Genomic DNA, 16,424 nt, shown 5'->3' on the forward strand with positions numbered 1-16,424 from the left:
CTCTGACCTGGACCCAGACTGAGCCCTGACCCTAGTAATGTGGACTGAGCCCTGATACTGATCATGGACTCAGTCCTGACCCTGATCATGGACTGAGCCTTGACCATCAGAGACACACACGTTTCACTACTCTTTGGAGCAAACCCCACCCACTGCTCTGACTCAGGACTGGCACTCTAAGAGTGTAGCCTTTGCACAAAAGAATACCAACTCAGCCACCACAGTGAGAAGTCACCTCTAGGATCCATGCAGGAGTGTGGAGGGGGGAGGACCGCAGCCCTCACCCCAAAGTGCAGCACCAGCCTGCACCCCAGGCCTCTCAAAGTTACTACTTCCTCAATTCCACCTCCAGCACCTAGTAGGTACCAGAAAAGGATTCCCTTCTCTACCCCTTGGTCCAAGGTTCCCGGCCAAGAACCTGAGAGATCTTAACAGATCTTCTTGTGAAGTATGCGGATCCTGGAGTTCAAGAGAAACAGAGATGTGACACTCACCCCTGAGGGGCACCTTCCTGTTCCTTTGTTCTCCATCTTTACTCCCTTCTACCTCTCCTCGTGACTCCACCTGTCCGCCCTCTCCCTCATTTCTCCCATGACTAGAAACCACCTATTCTTTTTGCCTCCTTCAAAGATGACCAGGCTGGACCTCCAGCACTGCCAGCACTTTGCCCCCATGCAGGCTCCTCAGAACACAAAGCAGCCTTTTCTCCCCACCAGGACCTGGGGGAGGTGGGTTAAGGGAACAGCTTGGGCCCCATCTGTCCTCATCTGGGAATGGGTCAAGTGGCCAGCAGTCACAAGGCAGTAACCCCTAGATTCTCTTTCCTCAGGGACCTCCGTCATCCGTGTGACAGCAGTTGATGCAGATGACCCCACTGTGGCAGACCACGCCTCTGTCATGTACCAGATCCTGAAGGGAGAAGAATATTTTGCTATTGATGGTTCCGGTCTGTGTTACTAACCCTCCAGGGCAGGCACTGGCTTGGAGCGGGGTAGGGGTGGCTATTCCAAGTGCAGCAGCTGAGCGAAATCTAGTCTGACAGGTGTCACCTACCACCCAACCACACTATCCTAAGGAAACGGTTGCTTATACGCATTAAGACAAGGTGGCTGGTGCAGAGAGAAGGAAGCAGACAGCTGCCAAAACACGGACTCCAGTCCAGGAAACAAAATCAGGATGCAAACAGCGGCACAAGAAGCATAAGAGAGTACTGGTTAGCAGCTCTGGGTGGAGAGTCAGACCGACCCAGTTTCCAAACCCATTCCTGCTATTCATTCTCTCTAAAGACCTTAGGCAAGTCAACTAACCCCTGTGAGCCTTAGTTCCCTCATCCTGAAGATGGAAAAATGTATATCCATTTTGCACAGCAGCTGTAAGTTTGAATGAAATCACGTATAGAGAATGCATGGCCCATAGTAAGTACCCACTCAGGGTAACTTTAAAAACCTTAAGGACTGAGTTTGGGGAACAAGACAGAAGTCCAGGTGGTCAGGCCTGGGGCACACTGCCTTTCGGAAGGATGGCAAGTACAACACAGCACAGAGACCGCCACAACCGATGACATGCCAAAGCAGGTATCACTAATCCATCATAGCACTCTTTCCACGCTAAGCCTAGCATGGCCTCACACTCTTTCTCAACACCATGCTCCACGTAGCGAGGACCAATATTGGACCAAACTGTTTGGGCAGCTTTGGTCAAGCAGTGCAGGGTCTGAAGGTAGGGGGTGGTCGGCCAGTGGTTCTCAGCCCTGGCTGCACAATGGAATCACCTGGGGAGCTTTTAAGTCAGGGGGTGCTCTCTGGATACTGCTCAGGCACCAGTATTCTCTAAAGTCCCTCCAAGTAACACGGCTCCTGCTCGGATACTTTTTGCAGGACTCATTTTCACGACAACCAAAACCTTGGACAGAGAGATGCAGGCCAAGTATGAAATCGTGGTGGAAGCCCGAGATGCCCAAGGCCTCCGTGGGGAGTCAGGCACAGCTACGGTGCTGGTCACTCTGCAGGACATCAATGACAATTTCCCCATCTTCACCCAGCGTGAGCTCTTCCCCCAGGGCCCTGGGGAGGACGGGGGTTGGGAGAATCCAGACTCAGTGACCTGGGGGACCTTGTGGAGAAGCCCAGAGCACCTCCATCTCTCCCTTAACCCCAGGGTGAGTCCAAGGCCCAGTAAAGTCATTTTGGTTGCAGGGAGAGGCTCTGCATCCCATCTCTGCACATATTCCCAAGGCTGTCCAAATGCTACCTGCCACAGTGCCCTCACAGGCCACAGGGGAATCATGCTCCCTGCGATGTGCCACCACCGTGCCCTGAGTCCCACTTTCAGAGAGGACCAGTTTCACCCAGTTTCTATGGGCTTGGAAAAATCCAGGCCCTAGCTAGAAAATCCCTGTAAGCTGATGAACAGGGGTACGGCAAAGTTCCATATCCAGAGCTGAAACTGGGCCCGAAGCCCACCCACAGACTGATTCTCTCCCCCCAAAAAATGTCTGACAAGAGCTTTTCCCATGCCCTGGTTAGGGCTGGGGAGCAAAGTCAGATGGTTCATCACTTATACCCTCCAAAGCTAAGGTATAAGCCATTCAAAGGCTCAGCCATCCCAAGGATGGCCTGAAGTGACCTCCCTGTACATGACAGAAGCTTGCTAAAGGTAGGACTTGTCTCTCTTGTGAAACAATAGGTCCCCTAGCAGAGTACCTAACATACAGTAGGTGCTCAATTAGTATTTGTTAAATGGGTGGATAGATGGAAAGTCAGAGCAGAACCTCTTTGCCTAGGGACCCCAAATTCCAGAGGTGGTATTACTATTATTATTATTTTATTGTGCCCATTTCCTGTATAAAAATGTATTAGGATAGTATAAGGGACAATCACCTTGTCGATCTCATTAACCCAATGCCCTTGGGGGCACCCTATTTGCATCAGCCAAGTACACATTTGCCGTGCCTGAAGACATCCGTGTGGGTAGCTCCTTGGGCTCTCTGTTCGTTGAGGATCCAGATGAGCCCCAGAACCGGATGACCAAGTACAGCATCGTGCAGGGCGAATACAGGGACACCTTCACCATCGAGACAGACCCCAACCACAACGAGGGCATCATCAAGCCCATGAAGGTTTGTAGGCATGCAGCAATGACATCAGATGTGGGGTTTGGGGCTCCCAGCATTCCCAGGACTCACCCAGGGGTTGCTCCAAGGTCAGAGGCCTTCAAAGGTGCACATTCTGGGTCAGCTCAGAGCTGGCCAAGTGCCCTTACAGCTCATGACCCTGGAGCTGGGAAAGGGGAGCCAGAAGAGAAGGGTCAGTGCCTTAGGCTGGGTTACCCCAGAAGCAGACCTTAAGGCAAGGATTTGGGATGTAAATAATTTACTTGGGAAGCCCCAGGAGCAGCACCACATAAAAGGAAGAATACAGGCTCCTTAACTATCAGGTTATCACTGTGGGCAAGTGGGGCACAGTCCCACTGGGGATATCTGGGGAACAGTGGGGAATAGGCCCCAGAGTTGCAGGAGCTGGGGGGGAGGGAGCTGTGGGGTTAGATGAGGGCTCCAAGGGGCATTCACTCTTGCACTTTCTTGCCTGCCCTGGGCACCCGTTGAAGTAGAGCCCTAGTAATGTTACAGGCACTTTCAGCAGAGAGCCACGTCAGGGAAGGAAGCAGAAAGTGCTGTGGCGATGTGGGTGGCCATTGGCCATGGCTACTGAGGACAGACAGAGCAGTCAGACCAAATGAATCTGGAAGAGGAAGGAAGAGACACAAAACGCCTCTAGAATGGCCATGCCGAGGGCTGCGGCTACCTGGGCTAAGGATGACCCATCTCAAATGGAACATTCTAGAACCCCTCTGCCTGAGCCGGGCCATTCCCCCAGCAGCACTCTCCTGAGGATGTCACTGGTCCCGCCCTGCACTGGGGACTGGAGGCACCCAGGGGAGTCACACAGCCTCCACAGCACCAAAGCTCACAGCAAGTGGGGAAGACATTCATGGACAAACAGGGTGGCCACATGTAAGTGCTCTAGCAACCCATGCAAGGAGCAACTACTTGTGTCAGGGGGCAGGATGGGTTCTGAGAAGATGTGATTACCTTTGGATCTGGCTTCTTGAGGGGTGAGTAGGAGTGTGCTAAGCGGGCAAAGGTGGGAGAAGCATCTTGAGCAAAGGCATAAGGAAAAGGCAATTCTTAAGGAGCTGTGGATAGATCTACTAGCTATGACCCCTAGAGAGGACAGTGGCTCACCCACTGTGTGTCCTCAATACTTGCAACAGGGCCAGTCACACAGTTAGGGTTGGGGGGCAGCCCTGAGGCTGCTGTGATGCAGTGGGGGACAGCCAAAGACAGCCAGCCAGCCCCAGCCGCTCTCTTGATGACCCTGGAAACATCGCTCCTCCAGGCCGCAGGCCCCCATCTGTAAAACGGGTGTCATCCCCGGGCAAACTTGCGGGGTTGCTGTGAAGATCACATGTCACACACTTGGCTCTGGGCAGGTGTTCACCATACTTGTCCCTTCCACAGCCCCTGGACTACGAACACATTCAGCAATACATCTTCACCATTGAGGCCACAGACCCCACCATCAACCTCCACTACCTGAGCAGCGTTTCCATCCGGAAAACCGCCCGCGTCATCATCAATGTCACAGATGTAGATGAGCCCCCCAACTTCAAGCAGCCCTTCTACCACTTCCAGCTGCGGGAGAACCAGAAGAAACCTCTGATTGGCTCAGTGCTGGCCACAGACCCTGACGCAGCTCGGCGGAGCATTGGGTAAGGGGATGGAGGGTGTGAGGGTGGTGATGACCATGACGATCCCGACATTGAGGTTCTTCACGTCCGCTGGGCTGACAGCAGGACTCAAATGGGGAAAATGTCTTCTCCTGGCACATACACGGGACGTGGCAGAGGCAGGACTAGAAGCCCAAGTTCTTCCACTGACGTGAGTGGCCAGGGGGAATCCTGTCTTGTCCAGACGCCCCCACCCCACGTGGCCCTGGCCATCAGCGCTCTCCAGTGGCCGCTCTACCCTGCAGTGGCTCCCAGAGATCCATCTAGGGAGATCTGTTGGCCAAGAGGGTAACCAACTGAGGACACACGAGAAACCCCTTCGCTAAACATGTTTTACTAAATTTGCCTTCCCAAAACCACAAAAGGGAAAAAGTGCTCATTTCACAGTGAAACAACTAAAAAATCTACAAAGAAAATATCAGTAACCTCCACTCCCAGGTAACTCATGTTCATGGTTTAAGGTGGTCCTGTCACACCTTTTTTTTCACGACCACACAAACATCTATGTACATTTATGGTGGATTTGTTGTCTGTCTCTCTGTCTGTCTGAGGGTTTTGATTGCTTTCAAAATGTTCTGGATCACACCACACCCATTTCATCACCACCCATTCTATCTCTGCTAGACTCCCCACCTCTACACTCTGGGACCAAAAATATAGTTCTAACTCATACATTCTAGAGCCATATAACAGTTGATTCTAATCCAATCTCATTCTATTCCAAAGGGGTAGCCAATTGTGCTGGCACCATTTATTAAGTCCTCATTTTCCCACCTTTGTCATGTAATATACCTGAGTCTATCTCTGAATTCTCTATTCTGTCCACTGTTCTGTGGCAAATCCATTCTGCTTTATTGCAGCAGCTTTATACTAAAACTTAGTAGATATAAGCCATGTCTCTCCCTCACTGTTTCTTTACTTTCTGTAGTGTTTATGCATTCTCAAACATTCACTCTTTCATATGAACTGTAAAATTCTATTATCTGTTTTTTTAAAAAAACATTAGAATTCTAACAAGATTATGTTATAACAATTCAGGGAGAATTAATATTTCTATGATATCAAGTCTTATTAAGGTCAAAATATATGTCCCCAAAAATGGAGATTTGGGCCACATCGCACAAGTTCTGGGACTACAACGGTTTTTATGGCTGCTCTATTGTAAATAGACTGTAATGATAATTTTTATTTCTTTATCGATTCAGGAATTTATTTAAGAGATTGACTTGATATTTTTCTTTAGCTTTACCAGTGGTAGGGCATTCTTTGTTTTTGCTTTAACTTGTTCTAGGATATAATACAAGTGTGTTTGTGTTCATTTTTTTCTAGAATACCTAAGATTTTGCTTTATATATTTTAATTTTTCTATTCACAAGGGTTCATACCTATTTTACCTTCATTATGACTTGTAACTTTTATCCCTATGAAATTACCCAATTTGTTCTGCTAAATACTTTGCCTTCAGATCCACACTGCCTGATGCTAAGTTTGCCGGTCCTGTTTTCATATTATTTGTGTTTGCCTGATAGAAGATTTCCAACCTGTACTTTCAACTTTTCTAACTTCTGTTTTTCACTTGATATTGTTTCTCGAAAATAGAAGGTGGTTGGTTTTGGCTTTTTAATCTAAACTGAGATGCTTTGGGTTTAAACTATTTACATTTGTCATAATAAATTATATGTTTGATCTTACTTTTTCAATCTTGTTACACATTTCTCATTTCTCAATGTTTTTTTTTTCTTTTCCCCCATATTTGCTATAGAGTTTATTTTTTTTCTCCTGGATATTTGAATGGAATACATCCATTTTTACTTCTACCAGTGAGACTTATTTCTACCTGTAAAATTAAAAATGTTTTCCTGGACATTTTCTACTTTAAAATATCATCCATGTGTACACTCATGCGCACGCGTGCACACACACACACTTCTTTCCTATGTATGATAAAGAAATAAATCATTTCATTTTAATTCCTCCCAAAGAAGGCTTTTTCTTTTTATTTCTTTACATTTCTTAGTTAGATGAAGTTCAGTTTTCATAAAAAAAATTTTCAGGACCCATCTCTATGGGTGACATACTTCCTGAGTTCCAGTATGTTTACAAATACCTTAGTTCCTTTGCCTTCTTATGTTAATAACATCATGTGTACTCCTATAATCCTCAGAATATAGAAACTTCACTTCAAAAATAATACCAATGTTTCTAGCATTTAATTTTGTGAGGACATCTGGGGTGAATCTGATTTTCTTCACAAGAGCATATTTTTCTGTCTGGACTCTGTCTAGTTCCCTCACATAGCCTTGAAATTCAAAAATGTCATCAAGATATATGTAAACATTGATCTCTTTTGAAAATTATGCCTCATATTAATGACCTCTTTTAATCTGTGGACTTGAGCCTTTCTTAAGATCAGGAAGTTTTCTTTTAGTCTATCTTTTGTTATTTCTTCTGTTCTATTGGTTCTGGAATTTTCCTTGTTAGCAGAAAATATATGTTATATATTACATGTTATATATCTCATATATATTCATCTCTCATTTCTTCACACCTTTTTCTTTTTTTTTTAAAGATTTTATTTATTTATTTGACAGAGAGAGAGACAGCCAGCGAGAGAAGGAACACAAGCAGGGGGAGTGGGAGAGGAAGAAACAGGCTCCCCGTGGAGCAGGGAGCCGATGCGGGCTCGATCCCAGGACTCCGGGATCACGCCCTGAGCCGAAGGCAGACGCTTAACAACTGAGGCACCCAGGCGCCCCACTTCATACCTTTTTCTTGATTTCTGGAAGAACTTTTCAAATTTTTACTTCATAAATTTAATTTATTTTCAATTATTTCCTATATTCCAGCTCCTTTTTTATTTCTTCCTGGCTCCAGTCCAGCTCTCTTTTTTCTTTTATTATGTTCAATTAGCCAACGTATAATACATCTTTAGTTTTTGACGTAGTGTTCAGCCATTCATTAGTTGCGTATAACAGCCAGTGCTATCTTTTCATTAATCACAAAAACCAACGCCAGCTCTGGCGTACTGGATTATAGCGCCTCCTACCTCTGCTTTCAAAGTGCTACCAAGGGAGTCTCAAGGCACCACCTTCAGCTCGGCCAGGGTAGCACTGTTAAAATTGAAGGGATTATCCCACCACTGTGAATCCCTCTAGGTGGTAGAACACAATGAGCAGCGGGAGGAGGATGGAGGGGCTGCGAGGGATAGATCCTGATGGGCCTCATCAGTCATGCTGAGAAGTTTGTGCTTAGCAAAGAACAATGGAAAACCATGAATTTCTCTCCCCTGACAGATATTCCATCCGCAAGACCAGTGACAAGGGACAGTTCTTCCGAATAACCAAGCAAGGGAACATTTACAATGAGAAAGAATTGGACAGAGAAATCTACCCCTGGTATAACCTGACAGTGGAGGCCAAAGAACTGGATTCTAGCGGTGAGTAGCCCCATATGCCAGGGGACCTGGGCTTTTCTCCTTTTCCTCATTCCTTTAAAATAGGCATAATCTGTCATTTCTATCTCTAGAGGTATTATACACTCCTGCTGAAGCACCACTTGGCCGAAATACTATAGAGCCTCCATGCCCAAGTTGTGCACGAACCAGCAGCATCCACATCACCTGAGACCCTGCTGGGAGGGTAGAATCTTGGGCCATCCCCAGACTGAATCAGAATCTCATGCACATTCCAGTTTAAGAAGCACAGCCCTAAAACAGCCTGCTAGACGTCCCTGTGATGAGAATCACATAAGGCACCTTTTAAACACAGACCCTTCCCTAGAGGTTCTGGTCCAGTGATCCAGAAATGGGGCTAAGGAGTGTACTCGTGATTCTTATTATCATGGATGTTTGGAAAAGACTGTTTGCTGGGAGGGGCGGGAGATGATTTATATGCCGGTCAGTGGGTTAAATTCGAAATCTGAAGCAGCTTCCAACTTTAGGTTCTCCGGCTTAGTGTAACTTTTGCCAGAGGGAAAGGCAAGTATTGGAGTTTTGCATCCTTATAAAACTTAACATGAGAAAAAACACAGCTGCCCTCCAAGAGACGGATTAATATTTCTGCCTCACTTAAGACACCACCAGGGCCCAGAGGGGCCGATGACTTGACCAAGGCCCTACTGGTGCTACCCTAGAGGGCCTCTGCCTCCTGATGTGCCTCTGAGACTTGGTCACCACCCCCCCCCAGCTTAGCAGCCAAGCCCCGACTGCGATGGGCTCCCGTGTGTTTTCCAGGTCAGTCTTTGCCCCTTTCTTCCCCATCAAATCTCATTCACACAATTTTTAAACTTTAAAAGTAATAGTTTGTTGTTCATTTTAAAATATGAGAGAAAATACAGAAAAAGAGAAGAAAACCATCCCCTCGTAATCCCACCACAGACAGAGATAATTACTTTTAGCACTTTAGTATACTTCCTCTGGGTTTTTTTTCTATACGTATTTTACATAATTGAGATCATAATATTTATATAAAAATCATATCCTGCATTTTTAGTTAACCTTATTCCAGAACCATTTTCTCATGGTACTAAAATATCTTTTTTTAATACATTTTTAAATGTAATTTCCATGGGTATCGTAAATGGCCACACATTCCATTCTTTTAAAGTGGTTTAATTTGTGAACCCCATCTCATTTAGGTTGTTAACCTTTTAATTATGCTGTGATTAATTAATTTTATTGATTTAAATAAATTACATTTATTTAAAGTAATTAATTAAACTATTGGATCAATTTGATAATTTGTTAATTTAATTAAAACCTTCTTTAATTGGCTTGCATTGTTTACCTTTTTGATTCTTACAAGTAACTGTTTAATAAACATCCCTGTGCATGAAGCTTGAGGTCCCCCTCTCTTCTTCTTCCACCCCTTTCATCCAGAATGCCATCCCTGGCCTCTCTTCCAGACGTCCCTAGCCCCCTCTTCCTGCAAAAAGGGTACCCCTCCAGAATTCCCCATCCACATACCTTCTATCTCTGGGGCTGGCATCATGAGCACTTTCCTCCCTGCAGGGTACCCCACAGGCAAAGAATCCATTGTGCAAGTCCACATTGAAATTATGGATGAGAATGACAACCCTCCAGAGTTCGCCCTGCCCTATGAGCCCAGAGTGTGTGAGAACGCTGCCCAGGGCAAGGTGAGTCTGGCTCAGGTGGGAGGCCACTGACGACAGGCTGAGAGGCAGCACCTCCCACCCACAGCCAGCAGGCACTTCACTGAGCTTAATGTAACCTGAACAACAGCCTTGAGGAAAGGCATCGTTATCCCCACAAGAAACCGAGGTCCAGCGGGGATGTGTGAATAGACTGGTAAGGAGGGTGGTCCAAAGAGTGGCTTTGTGGAGACCATTTAGGTTAGTGTTGCAGGTGAGATCCAGCCATGGTCAAGTCTGAACCCAAAGTCACCACCACTAACCCCCCAGCCACCCCAACACCACCAACGCCTGTCCCCCATTTTCCATATTCCAGCTGGTCGTGCAAATCTCGGCAATAGACAAGGACATAACACCACGAGATGTGAAGTTCAAATTCTCCCTGAGCACTGAGGACAGCAACTTCACCCTCACAGATAATCACGGTATGCATCAGAGTAGTCAGCCTGGCTACTGGTAGGGGCAGGGTTATTGGAGTTTGGAAGCATCAGCGTCAAAGACCAAGCTAACAAATGGGGTGCAGGGGGTAGGGGAGCAGGTCCCAACTGGGGTCTTCAAATTATGGGATATTTTGTACAACTCTTTTCTGGTCTGTGCCATGGTCAGAGCTACCCTGATGCTCAGGTCAACGAGGAATATGGAATAGATATAGGGTGCAGACACTTGCCCAGTTCACTAACGAGCCAAGGGATTACTTCCTACACTGCATCTCTATGCTCAGCACAACTGCAAATTCTCTATGAACTTTGAGGTCACTACCAAAGAGTCTAAATTGAAAATGTGAAATCCCAAATGCCAAGAATACAGTGAACTTTGTCTTAATTCAGCTACGATGACTACTTACCACAAGGTGGCCCCAGGACAGCATCTGGTCCACTCCTCACAGTCCAGAGTCTGTGATATCAGTAGTGGCTGATCAGAGCTTCTGAAAAGCATGTGCTTACAAGAGTGATGACATGTTGGCAGTCAATGACAGACCATTCAAATGCTCAGCTGTCTTTACCAGAAAAAATACCCATCACCCCATCCCCCATGTTCACCTCAATCCCACCTCAGAGGGGGTCTGCACTGGGATAGAAAGCTTAAGTGCCACCCCAGAGGCACCCTGGGTACAACCAGGAGGCAAGCCTATTGGTGCCAGATTCACTTACAGCATGAATGTCCTGTTAGGATAGTAAATGAGTATAGTGAGAAAACTCTCATTTCTCTCATAAAGTATCAATGGCCATATAGCTATTATTTTCAATTATAATAGACATGGTTACTTAATAACAAAATGTAATTAGCTTTCATTTGAAATGTAAACGATGGCCTCCTTTGCTTTTGGCCAGCTTCCAGAGTGAGCTGATCCTGCAGGGCTAGATAAATCCTAGAGCAGGGAATCCCTAAACCCTCTGACCATTACATTATAACTCCTCAGGAGCCTGCATAAGGCAAACTATCTGGCCTCTGCCCAGAGCCACTGAATTTGAAATGGGGTGGCGGGGGCAGAGGGGAGGGATATGGAGGGGAAGGGAGAGCAGGTTCTGAAAATCAGCATGTTTAAAAAGCTCTCCAGGGCATTCTTCTGTATGTAGAACCATTGATTGGAGCTGGGAGGGAAAGCCAATATTTGAGCCAAAGCACATTCCCAGTTCCAGCCTGCCCAGGAAATCCTCAGTTACACATGTCACCACTTCCTCAGTGCCCCAGGAAACATGTTCATTGTTTCCACTTTCTAGTGGATTTTCAGGAAGAGCAGAAACAGCCTTCGAAGTTAGCCCAGTGCTAAAAGATTTTTAAACGCTTTCTTTTTTCCCCCATGGTCAAAGCTTGAAATAACGCATTAATTGAGCCAAAAGTAACCACCTGTTACTAGAGTGGGATTAGGGAAGAGGAGGTGGGGGTCAGACGTATGGGTTGCTCACAGAAACAGAAAGCAAGGATTTTCCATTTTGGCCAAGCCATTCTTAGAGGCTAGGTTAAAGCAGCTGCCCCAAATGTCCCCTCTCTGGAGGAACAGACACACACTCAAATGGCTGAAACATGAGGCAGGGGATGCAAAGGGCAGAGAAGCAGCCCAGACTGTATGCGGGCTGGCACAGTCACGGAGGCCTCCCTGGAGGAGGCAGGCCACACCGTCAGTGTGGATGAGCAGACAGGCACTGCGGAGAGCAGAGCCTGACTCTGTAGCCCTGGTGTTTCCAGATAACACGGCCAACATCACAGTCAAGTACGGACAGTTTGACCGGGAGCGTGCCAAAGTCCACCACCTGCCTGTGCTCATCTCAGACAATGGGAGGCCGAGCCTCACAGGCACCAGCACGCTGGTTGTGACCATTTGCAAGTGCAACGAGCATGGCGAGTTCACACACTGTGAGGAGATGGCAGGTCAGGCAGGCGTCAGCATCCAAGCGCTGGTAGCTATCTTCCTCTGCATCCTCACCATCACAGGTCAGTGCCCAAGAGGGTGGGGAGGGGACACTGGGGGTGCTGGGGGGGCGCTTCACAGGAGGAGGAAGAGACCAGGGATCCAAGGGGCAACCCTGCCTCCAGCCCATATCCCACCCTGGGCCTCGGGGTTCCACAGCAGAACACAGGGATAGAAGTTCTATCTCCCTAGATGCCTAAGGGTGGGGGTAGATGTGGGGAAAGGGAGAGTTCAAGGCCCTCCCCCCACTTTAAAATACTTTACATATATGACATCCATTCATTCAATTTATATGTTTGGAGCACTTACTACATTCCAGGCACTGTTCTAGGCATTTATTTACATGAACCCTATTTTGAAGGAAAAAAAAAAAATGCCTCTTAAAAAAAAAAAAAAACACGGAAAATTTAAAAAATTCTAACTTAGATCACCTCCAGTGGCTCTCTTTCCTTTTTTAGAATTCCTACAGCCTTGATTTTTTTTTTTTCTTGTTTGGGCCTCAGAAATGTTAGGAGCATTTTAGGCATTGCCTCATTTTGAGTTACCCAGGAAGCAGACATTGGGGTACAAGTGATTTATTTTAGAAGTGCTCCCAGGAAGCCCTAGAAGGAGGAGGAGGGAGTGAAACAGGGAAGGGAGGCAGCTGACGAAGGGAGAGTTGTCAATACAAGTTATTATTGTGGGTCCCTGGAGCTTCCCGCCATAGGGAATGGGGAAGCAGTGGGGCACTCGAGGCAGGTTTATCCACCAGCTCCCCTCAGCTGATGGTTAGGGGCTTCTCCCAGGGGAATAAATTCTCCTGCACTTCACAAACCCTGAAATGAGGCAGGGGCCAGACCTCTACAGCAATGTTAGAGATCGCCCTGTGCACTGAAATGACAGGCCTTGGTGATACTGTGGAGGCACCCACATTATCTGTTCCAGGCTTTTCCTGCCAGTGGCTCCCCCTCAGAGACCCCCTGGGTGTGCCACCATTCTGGCGCTTCCCTGGCGGATCCAGACTCAGACCCCCTTTTAATAGTAATCAGTGATAATGATAATAATGACATCACAACCACACAGAGAATTACAGAGAACTGCACTTAACCTCCCAACTACCTTACGAAATATAAACAAAGCAGAGAAGCTATCGTGGGTCCATGGAGCGGGGGAGGGGGGAGTCCGCAGGTACCCCGCTAGGTGTCTGGACCGAACCAACCTCCGCGTTGGCCCAGGTGTCGCCGGGAGGCTGGGCTGGCTGGGGGAGTTTCCTGGGAGGAGGGGAACACACAGGGGAGCCGCAAAGGCTGAGGCCACCTGATGAGGGCCGTGTCTGACTGGCTCTGACTGGCTCTGACTGGCTGCAGTGATCACCCTCCTCATCTTCCTGAGGCGGCGACTCCGGAAACAGGCCCGCGCCCACGGCAAGAGCGTGCCCGAGATCCATGAGCAGCTGGTCACCTACGACGAGGAAGGCGGCGGGGAGATGGACACCACCAGCTATGACGTGTCGGTGCTCAACTCCGTGCGGCACGGTGGCTCCAAACCCCCGCGACCTGCGCTGGATGCGCGGCCGTCCGTCTACGCGCAGGTGCAGAAGCCGCCGCGCCACGCGCCCGCAGTGCATGGTGGGCCCGGGGAGATGGCCGCCATGATCGAGGTGAAGAAGGACGAGGCAGACCACGACGGCGGCGGCCCGCCTTACGACACGCTGCACATCTACGGCTACGAGGGCGCCGAGTCCATCGCTGAGTCCCTCAGCTCGCTGGGCACGGATTCATCTGACTCGGACATTGACTACGACTTCCTCAACGACTGGGGGCCCAGGTTCAAGATGCTGGCTGAGCTGTACCGTTCAGACCCCCAGGAGGAGCTGCTGTACTAGGGAGCTGTGGGCCTCTAGGACTGGGGACCCAAACCACTGCAGCTCGGGCCAGTCGGACACCAGGCACTGAGCACGCAACTTGTAGCACTGACACTCCAGCCCAGCAGCCCTTCCTCGTGGGTTCCAGAGACTTCACCACCTTGGGTAGCAAACTCCAGGTCCTTGAAAGGTCCAGGAACATATTTCAGTGACAGCTACCCCCTAAATGCTGGAAGATCCAGGCTGGGGTTCTGTCTGGGCTCGGACACCCATAACCCTGTCGCCTGGGACCACGGGTCCAACCCAAAGACTTTCTGTGGCTCCACAAAGCAGCTTATGTTCAACTCCCAGGGGGAGATCTTCCCTCGAAATCTCTGAACCCCCTGGTGAGGTTGGTGAGATCGGGAAGGTCCTTGTGCCTGTCTGCCTGAGGCAAAGGGCTGGATGGCATGGCCTGTGGGCCAAACTCTCTGCAGCCCAGTCCCACGGGAGACTGGAACCATCCATCAGCCTACCCTGCTTCAACTTCCTCCACTCTCCCAAGTCCTCCACCATTCCCAGCCTCTCCCCAGTCCTGTCAAGAAGGAGGGGGCCCCTTAACAGCTATGGAAGGTGGGTCCTGAAGTGACCTCACTGGCCTGCCACGCCCATAACTGCTGTACTAAGCACTGAAAATTCAACGTCAGGAAAATGGCTTGTTGAATTTTGAAGCAACTGTGAATCCACCTGGAGGGACAATGAAGACCAAGTGTGACAGATCATATGGTGAGGGCCACCTCCACACCCACACCCTTTGGAGAGAGCCTGGGGTAGCTGTGACCCCATTTTGAGACTCATCAACAAACCCACCAGTTTTGCCTGGGAAGTGGAGCCGGTGATTCCAGAAGACCTCTCCTGTAGATGCGTTGCCTAGTCACTCATTCATGCTCTCTCTTTCTCTCTCTCTTTTCATCTACTCCTTATCTCTTGACTTGAAGGCCCTCAAGATCTGATCCTCGGCAACTCTGGCCAAAGTCCAAACCCAAACATGACTGCACTACAGAACTGTACCGTTTGCCTTTGTGCACCTCGTTGTTGCCATGTCTCAGGAAACCCCTCCAGGGCCCCTGCCCTGTCCTTGCCCTGGGTTATCTGTGCATCTCCCACTTTCAGCGAAATATGGAACATTCCATTGGAAACATGTCCTGGGGAAGTGGCATCACTCAACAGGAGGGGGCAGGACAGGAGGGAAACTCTCCAACTCACCCTTGGTCATGGACTGAGGTTCCACTCCAGACAAGGGCCCTCACGCTTCAGGAGATTGTAGATAACACTGATTTTTTTTTAAACCAATATCTAGTTTTTGTAATTTTTTTGTTTACTAATAATACTTACACATTTCTAGCTCTCACAAACATATAGAATAAGGGTTTTTGCATAATAAGTGGGTTGCTATTTAGGTTAACAACTTTAATTCAGGTTTTTTAGTTGGATGAATGAATTCCTGTAACTTCCTTTTTCCTATTATTGTAGTAATTATTCTAGTGATAATGACTATATATAGGCCACACTGGTGCATGGGACGTACTGTATTTTTTTTTATACCTAAATAAAGAAAAATCTTGAAATTCTTTTATTTCTAGAGCTGAGAAAGCTCATGTGAAACATACACATCGTCACCACCACCACCATCATCATCAAAGGAACTCTGGACACGAGGGGACATTTACAAACAGGATTTCAGAGACACTCACTCTGCATAGCAGCTGAGAATAACACCTAGTCCAGCCCCCTTTCTTCCCAGAGCTCAGTGCCTTCACTCAGCCTCTGTGCATGCCTCCCAATCCCACCTCCACCCTATACAACAGGCAGGGCCTCTGGAAGCTGGAGCTGACACACCATTTGCATTTGGCAAATGAACCAGGGCGGGTGAGATTTATCAGCAGTGAGGGAGGAAATCAACTTCTAATTAGTTGGTTGACAGGAGTGAGCAGCTGGCACTGTATTGGGTGGGGTGTGTGCACCCAACATTGGAGTCCTGCCTGGAAAACCTCACAATCAAAATGAGAAGAGGAAACCTCCTCGTCAGACTCAGGTCTTGAATTGGGGAGGTAAGGATTGAAGTTCACTCCAACAAGGCCCCTGCTCCTTGACCCCTACCAGGAGGGTTTCTTGGGGACTGTGTCCTCCAAGGGTGATATTTTGTTAAAGCTCTCAGGGGTCAGTTTGCCTTAATTCCAATTTTGCTCTAACTTC

General features: G+C 48.1%; 1 protein-coding gene across 1 annotated transcript in view; it reads left to right on the forward strand.

Moving 5' to 3' along the window:
* Positions 1-15,804, forward strand: part of CDH5 (cadherin 5) — a 32,191-nt gene extending 16,387 nt beyond the window's left edge. The window contains exons 4-12 of the mRNA XM_002918397.4: positions 830-946; positions 1,878-2,042; positions 2,931-3,118; positions 4,520-4,770; positions 8,082-8,224; positions 9,797-9,921; positions 10,253-10,361; positions 12,124-12,369; positions 13,693-15,804. Of these exons, the coding sequence (XP_002918443.1) occupies positions 830-946; positions 1,878-2,042; positions 2,931-3,118; positions 4,520-4,770; positions 8,082-8,224; positions 9,797-9,921; positions 10,253-10,361; positions 12,124-12,369; positions 13,693-14,210 (1,862 nt within the window). The 3' untranslated portion in view covers positions 14,211-15,804. The remainder of the gene's footprint in view (positions 1-829; positions 947-1,877; positions 2,043-2,930; positions 3,119-4,519; positions 4,771-8,081; positions 8,225-9,796; positions 9,922-10,252; positions 10,362-12,123; positions 12,370-13,692) is intronic.
* The last annotated feature ends 620 nt before the right edge of the window (positions 15,805-16,424 follow it).

Source organism: Ailuropoda melanoleuca, chromosome 12 (genome assembly GCF_002007445.2).
Source record: "Ailuropoda melanoleuca isolate Jingjing chromosome 12, ASM200744v2, whole genome shotgun sequence".
NCBI classification, from domain to species: domain Eukaryota; kingdom Metazoa; phylum Chordata; class Mammalia; order Carnivora; family Ursidae; genus Ailuropoda; species Ailuropoda melanoleuca.